The 24,123-nt window shown below is 34.5% G+C and overlaps 1 protein-coding gene across 2 annotated transcripts in view; it reads left to right on the top strand.

The window, feature by feature from the left end:
- The window catches only part of LOC129752331 (uncharacterized), a 249,112-nt gene extending 241,432 nt beyond the window's left edge, over positions 1 to 7,680 (top strand). For both annotated transcript variants that reach the window (XM_055748117.1, XM_055748118.1), the window contains 5 exons: positions 23 to 531; positions 599 to 738; positions 803 to 924; positions 984 to 1,198; positions 7,173 to 7,680. In XM_055748117.1, the coding sequence (XP_055604092.1) occupies positions 23 to 531; positions 599 to 738; positions 803 to 924; positions 984 to 1,198; positions 7,173 to 7,459 (1,273 nt within the window). In that variant the 3' untranslated portion in view covers positions 7,460 to 7,680. The remainder of the gene's footprint in view (positions 1 to 22; positions 532 to 598; positions 739 to 802; positions 925 to 983; positions 1,199 to 7,172) is intronic.
- Positions 7,681 to 24,123: the final 16,443 nt, after the last annotated feature.

Genomic DNA, 24,123 nt, shown 5'->3' on the forward strand with positions numbered 1-24,123 from the left:
ACCTATTTCTATTTGTTTGCAGCTCTTCTAGTCATAGAACCAACAGTATCAATATTTCTGTTCAAGATGCAATTGTTCAACCGAACTCCTATGCATCAAATTCCGTAGTCAATTCCTCGAAATCACGTGATAAGAAATCGTCTAAATCTAGGTCCTCAAATTTAGAGAAGAATTCCAGCAACATTCAATTAGATTCGGGCAGCTCGAGTGGAGAATCGGACACCGAAAGTCACCAAGATCGAGCTGTAAGTCCTTCGAGCGAGAAGGCCTCTTCAACGCTAGCACCAACAGCTATTTCGCACAGACACCAGGAGTCCAATTCAGAGGAATCCGATGGCCAGCAGTCTACCATGTGGCTCGGCACTGAAGATGGCTGTATTCATGTGTACAACTGTACAGACAATATTCGAATCAAAAAGAATAAAATCAAAATACCCCATACAAGTGCGGTGTATTCCATTTTGTACTTGAACAACAGGGTCTTCGTTTCTCTCGCGAATGGAGATGTATGCGTTTATTCAAGAGATCATAGTAAGAACAAACTAGTTTTTGATAGTCTTCAATTGATTCTCATGATTTTATCTCCTTGTTTTGCTAGATGGTTGGAACACTACAACTCCCATCACGATGTCAGTTGGAACAGTGAAAAGTCCAGTAACAAAGCTTTTGAACGTACACGGTAAACTCTGGTGTGCTATCCAAGGCTGCATCAAAGTATTGAACACGACATCCTTACTGGTAAATATTTCAATCCAAATCTACGTATAATTTGATGAAACATCTTTCTCCACCTTTTTTGCAGGAGGATAGTCAAATTCAAATTTCGAATGATTCGAAACCCATTACAAATATGACAGTATTGAACGATTTCGTGTGGATTTCCGTGCAAAATTCAGCACACATAAAATGCTGCCATTTTGAAAGGTATTGTTCATTCACAGGCCCATATTATTTTGAAAATAACTCTAACCCAACTATTCCAGCTTCGAGATCATATTTGAGGTGAATCTGGCACCGTCGGTGAACAAGATGCTCTCCAACTGTGATGACATTATTCGGCAGCACAAGGCTGCGTGCCTTCGAGTGACGTCGCTGCTCGCGTGCAAGGATCTGATCTGGGTTGGAACCAGTGCCGGAGTGCTGCTCACGATTGCAGCGTCCAACGTTTGCAAGGGGTCGGCCATGCCTGCCGTTACAGGTGAGCATTTCAATGATTTTTTTTTTCGAGAAAGTGTAGTTGTTGTTGTGGTGGAATCACCGTTGAAACCCATATTGGAATAGCTAACATATTTGGCTACGGGTTTCATTTTTTACTTAAGTCCTAAAGACTAGAAAAGAAAAGCAGTACTTTCTTTTGTGAATAGCTTTTGAATGCATGGATGAAATTTGATGGAATTATCAGTGAAAATAGCTGTAGTGACCTTTAATGTGCATTATTTTTGAAGAGCAGCCTTAATTTTTGAGCTGCACGTAAGCCATTTTTATTTAATACTATAATTCATCCCTTCTCATATTAAGATTGTTTTGGGTGGTATTTTTTGTTTCCTGCAGCTTTAACTTCAAAATAAATCAAAATTTTCTTATTCATCGAAATTATGCATTGTCTGTTTAACTTGTCATAACTTCGATGAACTAGAAGATTTTGAGTTATTTTCAAATTCAATCTGCAGGAAACAAAAAAAAAATTACCCAAAACAATCTTGATATGAGAAGGGGACCCAGCAAACATTTTTCTTGCTGTATTCTTATGCTGTTTTGATATACGTTCCATATACAGTACCGTTCATAATTGTATAGAAATTGAAAGCACGCGCACTTTCACTTCGACTTTAAACTTCCATAACTTTTTACTCTGATGATATTTTTTGATCAAATTTTCTGTGTTAAATGGATCAACTATAAAACTATTATATCACAAAATTTGAGCCATCTGGAGCTTGTGTGGCCTGAGATACAGTTATTCTACGAAAATCGGACTATTTGGACTTTTACAATTCAGATTGCAATATCTCAGAAGCTACGCTACATTTTTTATTGAAATTTTGCAGAATTATTTTTGAAATATAAAGCTAGCACGTCTGAAGTTTTTGAAAAGTTCTGTCGATAGGATCAGAAGTTACGTTAGGTACAATATTTCAGGCATGAACCTGAAAATGCGATTTCTATAGAATTTTGGACGATTCATGAGAACAATATCGTTTTCATCCAAAAATCGTTCAACAAATGTCTGGCAAAAGTAATGAAGAAAAGGAAAAATGAAATAAATGATCTATTTGTGTTTTGAAATCAGAATCTTGCAATATTGTTTAGATTTTTCGGTTGAAACAGATTTACTCGTTGTTAAACATAAAAAAGGATTTTTCTATGGAAACATTCGTCCAAAATTCTATAGAAATCGCATTTCTAGGTTCATGCCTTAAATATCGTACTTTGCGTAACTTTTGATCCCATCGATAGAACTTTTCAAAAACTTCAGACGTGCTAGCTTTATATTTCAACAATCATTTTGCAAAATTTTAATAAAAATGTAGCGTAGTTTCTGAGATATTGCAGTTTGAATGAGAAAAGTCCAAAAAGTCAGGTTTTCGTAGAATTATTGTATCTCAGGCCACATAAGCTCAAATTTTGTGGTATAATAGTTTGATGATGGATCTATCTAACGCAGAAAATTTGATCAAAAAATATCATCAGAGTAAAAAGTTATGGAATTTCAAAGTCAAAATGACAGTTCGCGTGCTTCCAATTTCTATACAATTATTAACGGTACTGTACATTGAAAAAAGATCGTATGAAAGCTGAAAAACCTACCAAAGTGGAGGCAAAATACATAAAGAAAATTCATGTTTTCTTAAGCGACGAAAACTACACCAATTGGGCGTTATCCGACACCTTATTCGTTGGTACCTATAGGAAGCATGCAAGTGATTGCAAGATTTTGCGCTATTTTTCAGTTCTCTCATTGATCAATATTGCTCAATTCCCATCTGATTCTAAGCCATCTGGATGCACTGCTAGTTGTAGAGATAACATGACGATGATTTGCTCACTTGAAGCCCGCGCGGGAGCAATATCATTTCAAAATTTACTAAAACGGTGGACTTTTAACCATAACCGATTTAAACTGACTTCAGACGACATTTTATTCGATCTTTTCTCAATGCTGTTGGAATTGCAATTCGCAACACCATTGTGAACGACTCAAGTTATCTTTTCCGATACGATTTCATGTTTGCTGGGGATGGTTCATAGTATGAAATAAAAACAGTTGATTAACAACTAATTTTGGGTATCCCAATGAGACTTTTGTAAATTTTTCACGATAGCTCTAAAAATATTGCATTTTTTTTTTCGAGTACAATCCTTACATTCGTCATGTCTCTTTAAACATACTCGGTAACGAAGTCCATTTCGTTTCCTTGGCGGTAAAAATCAAGTAGTGCAGTATGCGCTTTATCGGCACGATAAACGCAAAGAAGATGGTGACCAGTTTGCTTCTCACCTAATAATCTCCCACGGAAATTGCGAGGGCTGTAGCATGCCATCCAGCGACTGTTTACCGCTCGAAACATACTCTCCTTGATAAACTATGTCCACGGAATCCGGATAGTGGAAGGTCACAGCCAGCACGCACTTTCAAAGTAGTAAAATTGGTCAAGACGAAAGGCTGCCTAAGGAAGCGAATATCTCGAATTCTTCCATTCAACCCTATTGATCAAAGATGACTTTATAGCGTATTTGTTTATTCCACTGGCTCAGTGTTGCCCTGGCACTAGAATAAACAAATAAAATAATCGTTCAGTGTATTGCTACCTCACTCACTCAAACGCTCTCTCGCAACACACGCAAAATTTTCAGGGCGCCACCGCCCGTTGGCACTGCGAACCCAGATCAAAACCAGGGCAAAACTCACCTAATAAACAAACACGATAACACCGCTTGGTAGTGCCCCAAGCCCCTAGGTTAACACTCGGAATAAACAAATACGCTATTGAATGCATCATCAAAGGCAAGAGCAAAGCACCATTTGATAACAGAACGATCTAAAGCACTGCGACTTTAGTGCTCGAAGCGATGTATTATGTCTAAGTTGAAGAAGAAGCAGCTGATCGTCGTGTTTTCAGGAGAGAAACTTTTTTCGATTGATCCGGTGTTCGATTCAAGTACGGATCGGCATATTTCACCCCTGAAGGCAAAGTTTGTTCCAGAGAATGTGAAATTTCTTGTTTTCTATCAAGCATCCCACCGGTGTGGATCTGGAGCGGTTGCTTCGAATGGATTGGAGATGTCTCCTGTTTTCATAAAAGCTGGAGTAAAAGTTCTATGTGGTTTATCTATAAGTGGGGCCTATAGTACTTTGAAATATACAAGGTAGGCTATTCCGCTCTCTTTCAACGTATTGGTAAGAGGCCCCGAAAAATAGTTATGGAAAAACTGGCAAATGTATGAAATTTATCAGAAAATCACATTTTTTTCAAAATTGACAAGCATTAAAATTATGAGAAAAATATGCACTGATGAGTTTCAATGTAACAAACAATATTTGGCTTTTCAACACCGCAAAAAGTAATATGCAATGGAGTTTTTGTCGATTTAAAATTAAGATTTGGTGATCATGGACATTGTGAAGAACCGGGTGCTTCCTTGGATTCATTGAATCTCCGGTGAACCCAAGTGTTACCGCACCTGGCAACCCTGAAGCTGCTACCGTCTAATCGATGATGATGATCATCGCAATGTCATCATTAATAATCCGTGCAAATCAAAACAAATACCGATATACGCAACTTCCGCTGCTTAAGTTTGTAATTCGCTAGGGTCGACAAAGTTTTCGACAATTCAGTCCGTTCATTTCCTTCTTTGCCGTGCTCAAGTAGAGAAGCCAAGTATCTTAGTATAGTTAGTATCTAGTAGTGAATTAGTGCTCAGCACATGTAAGTACCAACATATGAAATGTAGAGGATCGGTGCTTATAATCAGGTTTAGTATCCCGTAGATACATGCAGATACGCGTCAAATCGTTAGGCCACAACTAGCAGTTTAACACATCGGTTTACTTCGAAAGGTAACTTACAAATTCGTAAAATTTGTGTAATTCTTATTAACCTTGTGAAACACTTCATTAAATTAGCACCACGTTAGGAGCACAAAATCATCTGAAATAATCGAGGCAAATACTGCAAATCGGCACTAAATAGTAAGTCGAACTGAATTCACTATGTAGAGCAAACAAACCTAACCTAAATTATAATTGCAGCTTTGAAGCTGATAAATAAATCTGCTACAAATTAGCGTCGAGTTTAATCGCCTCAACACCAAGAATGTTGTTTTCCAAGATTGAGCCCATGTCATACCTCAAAATGGACCCAAACCTGGCTGCAGAAAAATACTAAGTTTTGGACGAAGGATAATTGGCCTCCAAGCAGCCCGGATTAAAATTATGCTCCCGATTCAAATCTCGCGTGAAGAGAGCAGTTAAGAACGAAAGTGGACACATCACACGAGTGATGAATGAAAAAGTTTTTAAATCATGTTTGGTGGGTTCAGATAACCTATTTCAGGTTTTTGCATAAAATTCAATAAAAAGAATGATCTCACCCAGCACATACCCAAGTAACCAAAAGTTCCATAGAATTGTCTCTTAGAAGCTTACTCAGCCCTGATTGAAGGCTTTATAGCGTTCTACTCAGCTGAAATTTTAAGTTCTTATTGATACTTTCAAGTTCCATAAACAAAGCTGAGTAGAAGGCTACTCAGCTTCAAATGAAACTTTGAAAAAAAAATCTTGCAAAAATAAAGCGTTACTTTTTTACTTTGAATTCGGATCTGCTTTAATCTTTATTACTATTTATATTTGTTTCTATTTTCAACAATTTTAAACTTACTTGAAAAATTTTCCTGCATGGAGATTTGGACCTGAACCTGTGGAATGAAAGCTGAGCACGTTACCTTTGAACCATGGCTGTTTTCTGATTCAATGGTATTTAATACATCTATTTGAAATGATTTATTTATTTTCTTTTCTCATTCCATTTTGTTCCAATAGCCGGCGACGGTAATAAAACAAACCATTAAGGTCCTTCAGCAACACTATCTTGTTAAGCAACCAGGATTATCTTTCTTTCAGACGGAACATTTTCTTCTTTCTTTCCAATGGGCGTTTGATTTCCATAGAACGTGTCCGAATAACATTGATTTTCGATTAAAAATTTACTGTTTGAACTTGCATTTCAGAACTCTTGAAAATTTTCCTCACAAACAAAATAAAACACTTCCGTCATCGACGGTCACAGCTTACTAAGTCCAAATATCAGTACAAATTGTGTGCTGAACGTAAAGTAATCAAACCTTCGAAATAGCGAACCGATGGTCTCAGTTGGCCAAATTTAAAGTTTTTTTTTCAATTTAATAACTTTTTTCACACAAAATGTTCAAAAACATTATTTTGTATTGTAAAGAATCATTCAGATGGTAGAAGCATTTTCAGCCATTTTTCGTATCGCTTCTCGGCTTAAAGGCTAAGATCAAAGTGTAGCTATTTTTCGAGAAATTCGGCTGTTATTGCCGATTGTGAAATTCCACTTGGTTCCTTTGTCACGCTCAACCAATACGGATTTCAATGTTTTGCTTATATTTATGCTCTTGATTCATTTTAAATGCATTTTCTAGCTATTTTGCTTGGAATCAAACCGTTTTGACGGTTTTTAGTTTTAGGTTTACGAATATCTACGGGAACTTGCATTTTTACCGTCTTATCGTCTACAATAGCATCTTTGAAAGGATATAAAATAATAAAACCCGACGGGGATTTCAGGAAATTGAATCTTTTTTTGATTATTAGAAGACGGAAGAAATTAGATGTTTTTAGTATCAAATAATGAAAAATCAATCATTTAGTTTGTTAATCCAGCTGAAACAGAAATATTGGAATCAATGGATTTAGACTTTAAAGTTAAACTATCCGACTAATTTTGAATAGTTCAGCCTTCCAGTATGTTTACCTGAGAATTTTACTGTATTGGATTCTTCTGCCCCTGAATCATGTTGTCGTTAATAAATCCGAAATCTTGATAATCAAGTCAAAATTGAAATTTTACCTCTATCAAAATTAATTTCGTTACTATTGGTTTAACAGTCTTTTAACTGAAACTTCCAATGGTTCTATTCATTTCCAGGTATCCCCCATGGCCATACAGGACATGTTCGATTCCTAACGGTGGTTGAACCCCCGGTCGGCGAAGGAAAGGAAGGAGATTCAGATAAGCCCATCGGCGGCACCGGTAACAGTAACATGAATAAAACGGAAATATCTGCCGGCAATCCTTCGGCCGGACAACCCAATTTGCTGGTCATTTCCGGTGGCGATGGGTACGAGGACTTCCGCAGCTCCGGAACCAATACCATGAGCGAAATTGCCGGCCGAGAAGACAGCACCAACCATTTGTTGCTTTGGCAGGTTTAGTGAATATGCGTTGCGTTTTATGGTTTCGATTTTGTCAAGTAGCCAAACATCGGTGTCGTTATTATGTTTGTTAATCTTATTTGTTTGACCTTTTTGAAAGCGTCTTTTAGGAAATTTACTTAATTTGGCAAGCTGGACTTGTCCCAAAGGGCGAAAGATATTGCAACCGCAAAATCTGCAATTACAGTCGTTTGGATTTATTCATTGGTTTCCAAAAATTACGACAATAATAGGTAATACAATGCATGTGCATGTGGTAAAACTTCCGAAGCAGAATTTATTTTCAACGTGTAAAACAGCATGTTAATGTGACCATATTATCCTTAAAATACAACAGTTGATTCAATACATGTCGACAAGCTTGACTAGCAAGGCCTAACAGGAAGAAAATCAATCGGAAATTATACTCTGCTGTTCAGTTAACTATTGCAGAGATGACAGCTTCAAAAACAAAACAAAAGTCTGACTCAAAGTCTAGATTTGAATTCAGTGGTTTGTTTTAACGTTTTTTAATTCAAGATCTTATTTCAACACTGATTGAACATTCTGTTTCCGATTTTCCAAACATAAATTCTTTCTTTTTTTGGTAAACTTTGAATTTTTCAAGTGAAGTACATTCTTGTTTGTCGATGAAGAAGATTCAAAACAACTCATAAAATAACGACCTACATATGTATACAAATAGAGCAGAGATCAAATTTATTTCCCCAATTGTGCACCTCGTGCTCAGAAATGAAAGCCATACATTCACCACGTCAAAATAAACATTTATTGTATCTGATCGTTTCAATGTTCATACGACCTACCAATGAAAATGTTAACATAAAAAAAAAGATTTCAGAAGCGTTTTCGCGATGTTGAAACATTTACATTAAAAAGATTCCAGCAAACTCGAGATTATAAGCGGTTAACTTTATGTATTAAAAACAATTGAATAAAAGGTATACAAAAGTATCAATGTTCAAATTACCTGATGAACAAAAAAACACGTTACTGTGTGACAGAGAACCCCATATTTAGCTAATATTTATGATACAACAAGCATGTACTTTTATAAATCTACGGCATAACTAAGGTATAGAAAATTTTAATTTATTTAAAGCGGACAACCTTGTATACAGGAAATCGTACGCAGCCCAACCAGCTGTAACATATTAAACAATAAAAGATGCAAATGAATTTGCTGTTATGTAATAAAACTTTCTTGTTTGCTTACAACAAATATCACAGTTCCTCCCCATTCTCCCCGTAAGAATAAAAACAGATGAATCGATCTACTCAAAGCTCCAAAATCGCGGTCTGAGCTCACCGCAGCCACCACGACGAGGTTGAATGACCTTTTTCGGAAATACTAAGCCGGTCATTTTTCCATTGACCTTGGTCATTGTCAAGTCACTAAATTCATAACGTGCTACGGACCCGACGACGAGACGGTGTAAAAATGAAGCAGCGACGACGCATACCTAGTGATTCTTTGTACAGCCTATGACAATGTCTCACTGTATAGCTACTATTTAAACAATCATGCTATTTCCCACATAGTACCGGGGAAGGGCGCTGGTTCTTAACCCTAATTCGCTCTTGAGTGCCAATAGGAAACTATTGGAAGTTTGGCAGCTTGTATTTTTATTCAAGCGCATCCAAATAAAAAAAAAATCTTCTGAGATCCTCAATGATTTCAAAAAATCTTTCATTTTGTTTCATTACATTTTTAATTTTATGGACGCTTCTTGATAGCCCAGACAAAAAAACCCTAATCAGACATTGAGTGTTAAGTTGACACTCTTCGCTTAAAATCGCTACACTCTCTTGTTTCTCAAACGATGTGTATAAAATTAATTGTTTTTGTAACCTGTTACCATCCATTTGATGGGTCACAATAAATGTCAACGATGAAATTGCTACACTAAGAAATTGCTCTAACTTTTTAACCGTTGGGTAGAATTTAATAAAAATTTGGGTTGATTTAGTTCATAGTGCATTGTTTACATACTGCACTATGAACTTTAAAGTCCTGTGATCAAAACTCGCAGAAATGGAGTCGAAAGAACAGCTCATGCGTGATAAAATCTTGCGCATTTATCACGAGAACAAGGATCTCTCGCATCGTTCCATTGCTTAAACGTTGGGAATCGCGAATTCCACGGTGTCGCGAGTGATTAAGCGGTTCGAGGGTCGATTGAGCACAGATTGGAAATCCAGAAGTGAAGGAAAAAGTATTCCGTACAACACCAAAAATCACAACCGCGAAGTTGTGGCCTTCAACCGAAACCTGAGCGCCTCCGTTCAAGATGTAACTAGGAAGCTGCACCTAAGCCGAAGTTTTGTCCAGAAGCAGAACAAATCCGCCAAAACCCGTGCCAGGAAGTTGTACCTCAACATGCTGACGAAAGTTCAATGCTGCATCATGGACGGCGGAACATATGTAAAGGCCGACTTCAAACAGATCCCCGGCAAACTGTTTTTTACGGCTAAGGAAAAGTTCAGCTTTCCGGAGCATGTCCGCACTCAGAAATTGTCTAAATATGCGAATGAATTCCTGGTTTGGCAAGCCATCTGCACGTGCGGGAAGCGGAAGGCACCTTGCGTGACCCAGGACACGATGAACGGGCTGATGTACATGAAAAAGTGCCTCCAGAAGAGGCGGCTTCCTCTCCTGAAGACCCACAACGTCCCAACAATCTTCTGGCCGGATTTAGCCTCATGCCATTACTCCAAGAACGTGCTGAAGTAGTATGCGGACAATAAGGTCAATTTTCATCCCTCCCAACACTCCGGAGCTCCGCCCATCGAGAAGTACTGGGCAATTATGATGCAGCACCTTCTTAAACAACCTAAGATAGTGAAGACAGTCGAGGAACTGAAGAAAGTATGGGTTTACATGCAAAAAACGGTTGATTCTCAAGTTGTGCAGAATCTTATGGCCGGGGTTAAGGCCAAGGTGCGGGCATTTGCGTATGGACTGTAAATAAAATACGAGTAAAATGGAAAAATGAAGTTTAATAATTATTCTTCAAACCCTGAAAATTTGATGGCAATCGGATGAAAACTCGAATTTTGCAAATCAATTTTGGTTTGTGGCAATTTCATCGTGGATACCCTTTATCTTTTAATACTGCTTTTTATTACAGTTTGTTCTTATTTAAAAAAAAAAAACTTCCCGACCAGGCTCGTGCGAAGGTCCCGTCCATGGGAGGGGTTTTCGAAATTTAAATTTAGCCAAATATAATAACAATACGAAAAATACACAATAAATAAAGAAATTGATTTCTAAACCATTTTCTTACTTATAATAAGAACACAAACCCAAAAAATAATAAATTTTACTAGTAAAATGAATCAACATTTTCAAAACAAATGATCAGAATAAATGTTTCAAATCAATGCTATTTCCGGTAAGTCATTGATGAATCATTCAAAATTATGTACCTTATTCTGAACTAGAAATTTTCTTGAAAATAAATAAAATCTATGCAGGCTAGACCATTGTAGTATCTTGAATTGTGGAAAAAAATATTACGATTAGAAATGTGAATTCTCGATCAGGAAAAAGAACATTTTGAATCTAGGAAAATTTATTCAATAGTTGATAATTGAATTTTATTTGATAAAAAGAAGAAATCTCGCGTGAACTTACATCACGTCGTATAAAACATCTCAAAAATTCACGGAAAACTGCTGCAAAAGTTATCAAAACATCTTTAAAATTTGTATCTGACATATAGAATATGTTGTCCAGGCTACAAATAATTTAAATGGAAAGAAGTTGCGACTATTTTATGTCAATTTTTGCATTTTATTATAATAAAACTCTTTGTTTACATTTTGTTTCAAACGACGTAATGAAAGCTCACACGCGAAATATCTAATTTTATTTCAAGACTGTAAGTGATCAAAGTCAAAAATAAAACCCTTTACTTTACTCAAATTCGTCCAGTGATCAAAATAAATGGCTAAAAAAGTTCTGAAAGTCAAAATAATAGCTTTATATATTTATAACATAACGAGTTCAATTACTCTGACAATTTACAAATTGGGAAATGATCAATAAGAAACTGATAAAAAAAAATAAAAAAAAAAATAATTCTAAGTTTTGTTGTAAATATTGAAAGCACAAAGATAATACAAATTTAGATAACATTGCTCATTAAAATTCAAATTTGAAGTTGCTAATTCGAATCAAATCAACTACAGATAAGATAAATTAAAAATCATCATCAGTTGAAAAACATGATATGTTGAATCTCAACAATATTGATCACTCTAGAAGCTAATGTAAAACAATATTGTATTCAAGCTTGCGAAGGAGTTATGTTTAAGTCATTAGCTGAATGTTGCCAGTTTCATGTTTTGAATGTGTAATTGTTCCATGTATGCGCGGGAAAAAGTGTAATGAAGAGTTATGTTACAATAAACGGTCTCTTTTACAGTCAGACGATCACGAGACAAGTTGTCTTTTTTTGTACCCGCAATAGTCATCACACAACATGATATAATATAATGAAAATTAGAGAAACTGTTATAATATTTCAATCGAAGGATTTAACTTTCAAAATTTCAAGATCGGAATAATTTGTCGCTATCAATTCGAATATTGGGTCCTGAAAAGGACAGAAGGTGGAAACTATGTTTTTCTTATAAAAAATTTAGTTTCAAAAGCAGAGATTATGTTTTTAGAACACAAAAATTCAGATTTGAAAAACTTATGAAAAATATTTCATGAAATTTAAATTTAAAATTTGGTAATTTATTTGAAAATTAAAAAAAACACGAAGATTGAAAAGATTAGTTTTTTAATATTTTAGAAGGTATTTTTTTAATAAATTCGTTATACCATTTAAAAAAATAAAAAAAAAAATTATTTAAAGGATCAGCATTTTGGTGTCTATGGTTGAATGATTGATTTGGTAGATTAAAGCCTGTCCTGAACTCGAATCTTTCGTCAAATTTTGCCAATTACCTTGCGTTATAGCTAAGCTAAGCTAAATCAATCATTAATAACTGATGAAATAACAAATCTACGGTAACAGAAAAAACTCTGACTGAAATTACTGAAAAAAGTTTTAAAGAAATTGAATTCATTTAACAAAATTAGTTCAAACCTGAAAAACGATTAGATTTTTGCTTTAAAAATATCCAAAATTCAATTTGGTTTAAAACTTCAAAAATGGGGAAAAGTAAATAAACTTTTGTGCGGCCCGCGAAGCTTTTTTCTAATTTTTCAGCCTCAACTTTTTTCTACAATGGATTGTTGGGAAAATTTATATGACTTGATCAAATATGCACTTATGTATCTGCATTTGCCTCACAATCAGACAGAGTGTTAACTTTTTTTCTGTCATTTCAAGCATTTATTATGTTTTGCAATGCAATATTGTTGATTGGCAGAAAGTTATATTGAAGTTTTTTTTTTATTCAGCATACATTTTTCCTAATTATTTACCACTTTGAAAAGCAAAATCCATCAAAGTTAATCGGAAGAACAGACACAAATCGGAAGCTACACATGATCAAAGAAATTGCAAAGTCCGTTACAGAAGTCATTATTTTCGTTCCAAGCTTAAATAAAGTAGTATTATAAAAAATGTGCTCAGAGAATTTTTTAAAAATTATTTTATCCAATTCGGCTAAAAGACTTGTTTTTTTAACATTCAAATACTGACATAAAAAAAATTTAACCAAAACCTTGTGAAATATTTTTCATTTCTGAATATTGACGAAAATTACGAAAGTAATTTAATAAAGCCTGGGTGAATGATTTTAGATTTTTTATCAACATGAATCTGCCGGCATCAAAGTTATCAACAAAATTTATTAGTTTTTGATGAAAACAAAAGATAAATAAAATTATGTGATTCGATCCAAAAGGTCTTTGAGTTTATCTGTGATACTTTTTTTCAGTAATTTGAAAGAAAATTTATAACAAACATCGATAAATTCAGTTATTTCACTTATAAAGAACTTATTCTATATTATCAAAGTACCTAATAATATAGCTTTAGAAATTCTCTCCCAATAATATCTTAGTAAGATTAAAAATTATAAAAAACCTGGATATAAATTCCAGAATCAAGAACTTAGTTTTGAAGATAGTTGCTTAAAAATAAAACGAACACAAACAAAATTGAAATTGAAAATTTTTCTGTGATTTCTACAATTTTTTTCAACATATCAATGCCATGATCCGATACAGAACTTCAATTTAAAAATGGGGTTATTTATCGGTTGAAGAGAAAATATCTAGGCTTTGAGGGCAAGTTTTAATTGTGGAAAAAAATCACAGAAAATCAATTAGCGATTCAACTTACAACGCTAAGAAGACGGTGATTTCTTTGAATATATATTTTTCATACGATTAGTTATCACTGTGGTAAGCTCCACTAAATTTGTATGAACGAATGTTGTAACAACGAATGTTCGCCGAGAAGTATTATTAAAACCTTGAGAGAATTTTAAAATGGCAAAGATTCAGTGATGTACCTTTTAAATATGGGGTATTTAAAAAGTCGAGTTGAATTTCTGTTTTTGAACACGTGAATTTGTTTTATCTTTCCTATTTCAGATTTCATTGAGCCTAAAATTTGTATTTCTTAAATATGACGTGAAGCTCTGCTAATTTATAAAAAAAAATGTTTTAGGTGCGGCCCGCTGACAAAATTTCAAAATTAAATTGGCCCGTTGGTTCAAAAGGTTGCTCACCCCTGATTTAAACCATTATTATTAGATGTTGTTTTTTGTTTAAAATTTTGTCAAATAAATGCAGAAAATTCTTGAAAGATTTTTAAATTATTTGCAGAAGTTATTCAAAAAACAAAAGCTGATATGGAAATTGCGTTTTTCGATCCAGGGCACCCAAATTTGTCAAAATTAGCTTTTAATTTCTTTTCCCCTCGAAGTATGTTAGTTTTGTGGCCTTGTGTAATCAATAATTAATCAAAACGTTTTTGAATGTGATGTTGAGCATTTAGAAGAACAAGAAACACAAAATATAATTGAAACTGAAAATGGTTTCTTGAAGAACACTGTTTTATGAGACTTTTGGTTGCTTGGGAAGTGCATAAATGTTTGAATTTGAAAAATTCGGGAATTCCCGGGAATCATAGTTTTGTTTCCGGGAATTCCCGACACGTATGAAATTATTTCTCTGAAAAAGCCTGATAGCCTCCGAAACCATTCTTATTGTTCTTTTTGAAAATGTTGTCATACAAAACTCATTGAGAATATTCCGATTCCTGTGGCAGTAGACATTTTGCAGTCATTTGGTGCAATTTTTTTTATTCAAATAAACAGATAAGTTTAAGCAGATTATATGAATTTCCACACCGTTGTCATTGAACAAAAACACACAACACTTCGAAAAATATAAGAAAAATCGCGCAGCAGGTAGGTTGATTGTGTTTTCTCGAAAGTAACATTTATGCACTTCCCAAGCAACCAAAAGTCCCATAAAACAGGTACAAAAACGCTTCAGCCCCATCATTGATATGAAGTACGTTCTATTCAGCTTAAAATTTAAGTTCTTATTGATACTTTCAAGCAGTGATTGAATTTTGCTGAGCATGAGTTGATCAACCATCTCTCGCTCAACGCTTTACTCGGAAGCAAAGGTTGCTTTGAGGCAGCGAAAACGACAAAACCGATGATGTATACGCTCTCAACATGGCCGCCTTCATGAAGCAATATACATTCGAGGCAGCGAATCCAAAAAACCAAACGAATGGCTCTCACTCATCTCCTGTCACAACCTTAAGGGAACCGAATTCAAAAGGCAGAGCAAACCCGAGTCTCCTCGTTTGTGCCTGGATCGAATGCGTGAGGTTTTTCTGCTATTGCTATTATTGCACAGCAACCGCACGCAGGCAGCTAGTTTTTTCATTTCTTTTTCTTCCCCCCTCTTTCACCATACGTTGCGGGCCGTGCAACGCAATAAGTTCGGTTGTTTTTGTTGTTGCCTCAACCTTTGCGGTCGGCTCGAGTTATTCAAATTCAACAACGTAAATGAGTATGTGTGCCTCGTCTTCTTCATGCATCATGTAGCAACCGAACGTTGAGAGAGTTCGTTCGGGGCAGCAAACGGATAGTGTCTCTCAGAGCAGATCCTCCTCATGGGGGGAGGTTTGAATGAATGTATATGTATCGTCTCCTGTATAGCTATGCGAGGCCTCAAAGTGTGTATTTTGAATGCCTCTGATGAGAAAATTGGTGAGGATTTCAATCACTGCTTTCAAGTTCCAAAACAAGTCTTAATGATCTTCATTCAGCTTCCAGCGGCCTCTTAATTCAGCTTCCAAAAAATCGCAAAATGAGCAAAAAATCTCTCTATCTCAACTGAACCCTTGGTTTCGGTTCATATCACCTTCTCTTGATTGTTTACTGTGTTCTGTACCGGTGCCGCCATGATGCCACGCGTCGGATTCCAAACTCGACAAAATGCTCAATTGCTTCTTCCCTACATTTCCTACATATATCGCATCAGAATGGTCACTCAATTACAAAATTACTTATTGAAAAAATAAACTTGCCCGGCTTGGGGATGGAACCCATCCAGTCGATAGATTTTTACTATGACATTTTTTTTAATTAACCCCATTCCATGAATAGACTGCGTCGATTTGGGGTCATTTTGGAATATCTCAAACCCTGAGGTCTTAAAAGCTTCGTCTTGGTCCAAAACTCATCCATGATTTTTTGCAAAAATTTTAAGTTACGTTTACATGAGTAAATATGAACTTTTAAGTTTGTATGGAATATTGAATATTTTGTACTGAGATATCAGTATCATTTTTGTTTCGTCTGTGGAACCGAGCCAGCCGAGGATTTTTGTGCCAATTTATAAATTTCCTAAAGGAAATTTTCCTCTAAACAACTTTGTGGAAGACCGTAACTTCGTATCTTAACAGGAAAAAAAGTGAGAGGAGTAAGCGGCGACCCGATGGAATCGCACGTGTTTTTTTTTTCGTTCCAGTGAAAATTATCAATTATTTCTTTAATTAAATAGGAATTTTGTGAAAAACTATTTAAAAATGCATTTAACGCGTAGACGAATATAAGGCCAATGATTGAAAATCGAAAGTTGATCCTGAAAGCTTGTGTTTTTGATTTTGATGCTGCCTAAAATTTGCTTTGAGCGAATGTTTTTAAGCCTGTTTGTGTTCCTGAAGTTAGCTCTTGCTGGGCAAGAAAAATTAATATGTGGATTTACAAGACAGTTGGGCCCTGAATTTGTTTTCTGGAGAGGCTAGGTAGGCTGTGCTCGAAAGTGACGTGTTTTTTTTGTGCTTGAAAATTTAATCTATCCGATTTCAAAATGGATTTCAAAAGTTACTTTAAGACTGGACCTCGAATATATAACACAAGGACTGACATCGAGAAAACCTCAATCTACTTTCCGGAAAATCTTGAAAGCAGCTCGGATCGCTGTACAGAAATTTCAAAGGAGTTTTGCCTCGTTGTTTCAAGATCTGAAGTGGCAATAGGTTCTTTTATCCCCCATGGTTGTCAGCATCACAAAACATTGGTGTGCTCTTTCCATTTATTTAACTTGTTTATTTGTGAACATTATATTTCTTTATTCATCAATCCTATCTGTCAAGTAGGATTTCCCATAAAAACGATTAACCCTTCCCTTTCCTGTCTGAAACAGCATCTTTACATGTAGGGTCGTATGAGTTCTCTGCACCTGAAAAGTTCATTTAGCTGTTCAGACTATCCCTATATGATTACATTGATTTGCCACGGTGAGCATTGTGGTAGATATTTATACACTGATTCTCAATAACAACACATGAAATAAGTATTGAGTCCAGGTACTTGTGTTGGGTTTGATTATTAGTTGTACCTCGTGTATCAGCCAATGCAAGATGTGTGTAGTCACCCTATGCTATGCTATGCTATTAGCTGTTTAAAAGGGGTATGTCTTTTCGCACTGATAAACAATAAATTCAATTGTCATCCCTGCAGAGTGTCAATTGAATTTATTGTTAATCAATGCGAAAAGACATACTCCTGTATGCTCGGTTCCACATTACTTTTTTTTATTAATTTAAGAATTTTATAAATTGGCACAAAAACCATAAACTGGCTCGGTTCCACATTATTTTTTTTTATTAAAAAAAAAATAAAAATAATGTGGAACCGAGCCAGTTTATGGTTTTTGTGCCAATTTATAAAATTCTTAAATGAAATTTTCCACTGAACAACTTTGTCGAAGACTGCAACTTCGTATCTTATCAGGCAAAAAAGTTGTTAGCTGTTTTACATGAGTATGTTTTTTCGCATTGATTAACAATAAATTCAATTGACATCACTGGCACAAAAACCATAAACTGGCTCGGTTCCACAGACGAAACAAAAATGATGTTGATTTCTCAGTACAAAATATTCAATTTTCCATACAAACTTAAAAGTTCAAATTTACTCATGTAAACGTTACTTAAAATTTTTGCAAAAAATCATGGATGAGTTTTGGACCAAGACGAAGCTTTTAAGACCCCAGAGTTTGAGAAATTCCAAAATGACCCCAAATCGACTCAGTCTATTGCATGAATGAAGTCTCATTTGACATATTCAGGTTATTTTATAGTTCGTTTGACTGTTTAAATTTATCATTGTTGAAAACAGTTTGATATGTTTGATTAAAAATAAGTTAAAAAACATTATGAAGAGTACATTTTGAGAGCATTATGGGCTTGTATGCACGAAAGGTTCGATAATTTATGAATATTTGTATGGAAGTGCATATATTTTACATGTTTTGGAATATTTTCCGGGATCCCGGGAATTCCCGGGAAACAGGCCACCAAATTTCCCAATTCCCGGGAACAGGAAAATGGCCGGGAAATGGACACTCTAGTCATGATATATGGCTTCCAACTTGTTGATGATTCCATTTTTAAATACAAACCCATTCTAAATAAAGGCGAGGTAGGGTTTTTGTATGTCAAGTTGAGAGTTTCAATACAAAAGGTTGATTGAATTGCAAATCGAAATTTACAATTAAAAATTAGTTTTAATTCGTCATCGGCATATATGTAAGTATTGTCGTAAAATAAAATGTCTCAAGCCTAGGGTGAATAAAAACTTATTTCCACCGGAGGCGAGAAAAATTTCATGGGGGTTAAAACCCCAACCCAGAAACCTCACAAAAAATCAGGGCTACGTACAGCACCAGGGACGACTTACATACTTATGGAAGGTCACTTTTGGAATTTTTGAAAGAAAGCTTTTAAGAATCATTTTGATTGATGGAGGTGTGAATAGAGAAGTGGAAGATAAGGTAAATGAATCACATGCGACTAAACACTATTCTGAACTCTGATATTCCAATCAATTTTTTATATGGGCAATCGAAAATAAACTGAATCAACATTTTCTTATTCTATTCTACTGAGAGAATCATCAGCTGAACAACACTGATACCAAGATTCGGAAAAACAAAAGATGCGGAGCATCGATAGCGGAAAAAACGCATGCATCTACAACAAATCAGTGTACCGTGGCTCAAAGATCCAGAAGCTTTGCACTATAGCTCTGATAGCATCAAACCATCCCATTATGGTCGGATGACGTTCGACCGGAGTGAAGGGACAGGAAATTTATGATTCACAACGCGCTTTCGTTCGGGTGATTGCGATTTGTCAGCTTCCGTTGATGATCGCTCCTCAAAGCGATGAATTATTGAGAAACGATTAGAAGATACTGAACGTAAAAAATCTCCGAAATAAGTTGAAATCAATGACATTTTTTAAGCTAGTAGTATTGGAAGAAAGATTGTTTTACAGATTAATGTTTGACCAAAGTGCGAGTAACTTCAGAATACTTTAATAACTTTATCATGCTTGAAGTCAATTTGAAATTTAATTTTAAAAATACTATATGAAATGTAAAAAAAACGTAAAAAACGTGATCATGTTTTCTAAAAATTAATATCTATATTTAAACGAAATTCTCTAAACACAGAAATTATGTTCAGGGGGGGTTTGTGAACATTCTTCAGTAATTAGAAAATTGCGGCTGATATAATGGAAAATGTAATTACTGATTTGGAAGTAAAATAAGTCCTTGCAAAAACTTGCAACGCCACCATTGAAGTTACTTGAAAATAACTGCTATATCAAACGGTACAAGGTTTGTAATGAATGAAAAAAAAAGACAGAAAATAATTTGCGCCAAGAAAAAAAATATTGAAAATGGCAAAAGAACACAAAACTAACAGCCTTTCCGAATAAAGAAATTCAACTACCCAGGTGTAATAAATTGGATATTCGTTACAAGGGCAAATGGTTAGAAATTGTCCAGCCTATCCACCTAGCAGGAAGCCCTCTGCAAGTGAACACTTATTAAAATAATTAAAATTATACTCAGCGTAAATTAGTGGCATACAGTCAGTGGAACCGGGAAATCCCAGCTATTAACTGTTGATGACAAAAACCCGTCACAGCTGGCTGGAAACAATTTTCAAGACCATTTCTTGACCTTTCCGGCGATTGACCCGCCACCAGAATAAAGAATTAAATCTCCAATAGGCCGGAATCCAAATCTTCAGCAGTGTAAAAAAAGCACCTCCCGTGAGTCAGTTTATTCTACTGTGCTAGAGTATTGTAAATTAATAGTAAAGAGAGAAGAAAAAAAATGCAAACTTGAAGTGGGCATATCGCGTCTGAAGAGCCGCCCACGAAGCAGCTTCCCAGGGGGACAACCATTCTCAACTAGTAAGCACGTAAATGTGCCTCAAAACAGACAACAACTTGCTACAGCAGAACTAGACCAATCCAACTGAACAACCGGTGTGCAGAAGATGAATGAATGATTCTTTTTTTCTTTCGGGTGTGAAAACTTCTTTTAAATCACTAGCCGCATCTCCGGTTTTGTTTGTGCAAAGAAGAAGGATAGGGTTACCAAATACCTACTTAGCTACAATTACGTTTAAAAATAATGAAATCACGCTAAGCAGAGCCCAAACTTCCAACTTTGACAGAATGCAATTTCTCTCTCAGTTGATATTTTTTCATGAAACATTCACACAAGCCAGAAAGCTTATAAGCTCTTCACTCAATGGGTTTTGGACATAAATATTGCTATGAAGAGGAATAACTGATATTTATGTAAAAGTAGCAAACATTGAGAGCCTCTCAAAATTAGCTGTAACTTTGTCAAATTTTGCGTTTTCATCTCAAAATTTGATGAGATTATATAAAAAGTGCATTCTAGTAGGTAGCTAAATTTGATTAAAATCGATCAACGCGATCAAAAGTTGAAGCGGTTTGAATATTATCTTATCTTATCAAATTTTAAGATGAAAACGTACAATTTGACAAAGTTGCAGCTATTTAATTTTGTGAGGCAATCTAAATGTTTCTTTCTTTTATTATAACAGCTGAATTTCTATTCCTAGGGCCCAGAAAATGTTCAAAACTCATTGAATGAAAAACTTATAAGTTTATCTAGCTTGTTTGAAAGTTTCTTTTTTTTTATGGAGAGCTTTAATTCTACGCATTTTAATGCAATTTTTTTCTCAACAAAACTTAAAGTAATTAAACTCAACTTCGGAATGTCATTTTCAGATTTGAACCCCAAACTCGTTTTGGATTCCAAATATCATATTAAAACAATAAAATGGTGGTTTGTTGAATCGAATCACAGAGATTGAACTTCTCGAATTTTAAAAACCAATCATATACATAAGGTGGTTCCAACAATAAGATAATGCTCTGGCACCAAAATCCTGAGACTAGAAACGTTCGTTGGCCTGCCAGAAGACCCCATGCCAAATTTCAGCTCTAGCGTCGTTCAACGAAGCTCAAGCTTGTATGGAAATTTGGCACCATTTGTTCTAGCGAAACTGCAAAATCCACATTTTTGGTTTTAACTTTTATGCATTTGCACCAATTGTTTAATTGTTCTTTGATTGCAAGATTTTAAAGAAATAAATATATTTTAATTGAAACATTAGGCTGGAACAAATATCAATTTCTTCTTTTGTCACCCCCCCCCCCCCCTCGAAATTTTCAAAAAAAGTTCAAAGTACTTTTAGTAAATTTCGAAATTTTGTTGCATACAAGATTCCATGCAATTTATTCCAATTTATTTGTTTTTCGCATTATTTTTTATTGCCCCCCCCTCGCGATGTTCCAACTCCGAGTGACAAAAGAAGGATTTGAAATTTGTTCCGGCCTTATTTCACTACAGTTTAATAAAAAAAAAATTCAATGATTTTTTTAATTTTAACACCAATTATATTAAAGAAGGTATAAAAAAAGGCCTAACATTTAACTTTCAGCACTTTTTTGTTCATAGCGGTGCCAAAAGCATTAATGGTTATTACAATTAGTTTTTATTTATTTACCATATTTTCATCAAATCCAAGATCTATACCGAACTTTCAAATAATGCCTGAAAAACGTTAAATCATATCAACTTTTGGTTTTCGTTGAACTTAGAAGAGATATTTAACATTTATTCTAAAAAATATGGAATTTCATGTTTTTGCATAAAAGACGTAAAATTGAATGAAGAAACATGTTTTTTAACAAAAAACTAAAAAAAATTGTTTGAAATTACCCGATGATTTTTTTTCGCGAACCGTTTGCTGGCCCTATCCATGCCTAATCTTCAGTGAAAATTTTTAAACATATTTTTTCCACTTTGAAGATATCGGAATCGAGATAAGGTCATCATTTTGCAGACGAATATTTTCAATTTTGCACTTTTCATATTGAGCTGGAATATCATCAACAAGTCTACAAGATAGTTGTTAATATCGTGAACATTTCATCCGAATACATCTAACCTCTATGAGCTGATTTAAGGAAATTACGAAGTTTTGTCCAACACAAAGCGTGTTCTGTCCCACTGTGCGTCAGATGATATATTTGAACGATGTTTTTTTATGCAGAAGTTGTGTATAAGTTAGCTTTCAAGTAGTATACATTCATGAGTTTTTGACAAAAACTATACAGACGATTTCTTAGGTAAGGTTATTTAATGATTTTTTTTTTCAGATGTTGTGAAGATATTTTATTTTTTAAACATACTTTAACGTCTCATTAAAATGGGGCATTATGGTTTACTTGACACTTTTTTCATAAACAACAGTTAATTTGAATCGAAGTTAAATTGATAGTAATCTTTTCGCGTACGAAGTTTATTTGCCCAACATGAAATTTGATTTGATATCGCTAATGCGTAATAATTTATTCGTTCAATTGTTCATTCATTTTTTTTCATAACACTGGAATAAAAATTAAAATACACCATAAAAATACAATTTCAGGCGGAAATTTAAATTAAACACAAAATTTTAGTAAATAAGCAATATGTAACAGTTTCCCAACATGTTTTAAATTCAAATTTAACTAAAGTTAATAAGATTAAAAATTAGTTATTGATTCCGGAGGTTGAGTTATATAATCAGTTTTTAAAAAGAGTGTTCATTCATATTTAACTGTGTTTGGTAAATTATTGATTGAAAATATAAAGCTTTAGAAGCTTTCAAATTTTTAATAGATTCAAATAAAAAAGCTAATTTTGTTTTCAAAGTTGAAATTGACGTGAGAGTCATAACAAAACAGTTTAAGACCATAATCTTTACAGTCTTCAATAAGCTTTTCCAGCTTATTTACTCTCATCACCTCATGATCAGGTAAAATTGGGAAAAAGGGGAAAATTAATTTTTTTATGTCAAATGTTTTAAAAATGTATAAAACGTCGATTTCTGGTGGATATAAATCGCAACTCGCTGCAAACGGCATGTTAATCATTTTAAAGATTAAAAGGCATCATAGCTTAATTTTTTTCAAAGGTAGTCAATTTATTGTTTTTTTTTTTTTGTAGTGGGGTCCTAAAAATAAAACTAGGAACATCATTTCATAGCCTATATTTCAATGGGCCTTATTCTGCGACGCGAATGAAGTGACTCGGAGTCACATTAGTCGTAGTCACATGACTCTAGTCGGGGTATTCCGAGAGGCGACTCACTCACGGTGACAAGTTCATTGCCTCGGTGGCTTGATGTTCATTTTGACGTTCCAGAGGCAATGAACCAGTTTCATCGGGTTCACAATGCGAACTGTCAAACATGTAAGGAACATTCAAAGAAGGTAGTGTGATATTCAATTTCTTGGATGACGTCACATTCATGAAGAATTTAAAAATAAGGCATTCAAGTTTTATGTAACCAAACCCAATGTAGGACTTGAATAAATCAAAAAAGTCTTCTTCGAACATGTTGTAAATTTCTAAGCAAAATTTAAATTGTCTTTCGTTACAGTTCTGGTTGATAATTGGAATTTGCATTTTTGTACGTATCGAAAAGTTAAATAGCTATAGAGAATTTCAAATAAAAAGATCAAATACAGATTGAAAATTTAAATCTAAAATTTCATTCTATATTAACAATAATCAGATACATTTTTACTTTTTCGATTTGACTTCATGTAAATTCAAAGTGAGAACCTTTAAAAAACATATCTCAGATCAAAAGTTGAAATTTCAAGCAAACATTTTTTTTGTAGAATCATAACTCAGAATTATAGATTTCATATCACATATCAAATTAGGGTTTCAGATCTAATTGCATATATTTCAGATTCAGGTTTCAAAGTTGATATTCTTTAGTATTCTGAATCAAAAATTCAATTCCTCATGTGTCTTTCGGTTTTGGAAAA

This window comes from Uranotaenia lowii, chromosome 3 (assembly GCF_029784155.1).
Source record: "Uranotaenia lowii strain MFRU-FL chromosome 3, ASM2978415v1, whole genome shotgun sequence".
NCBI lineage: Eukaryota > Metazoa > Arthropoda > Insecta > Diptera > Culicidae > Uranotaenia > Uranotaenia lowii.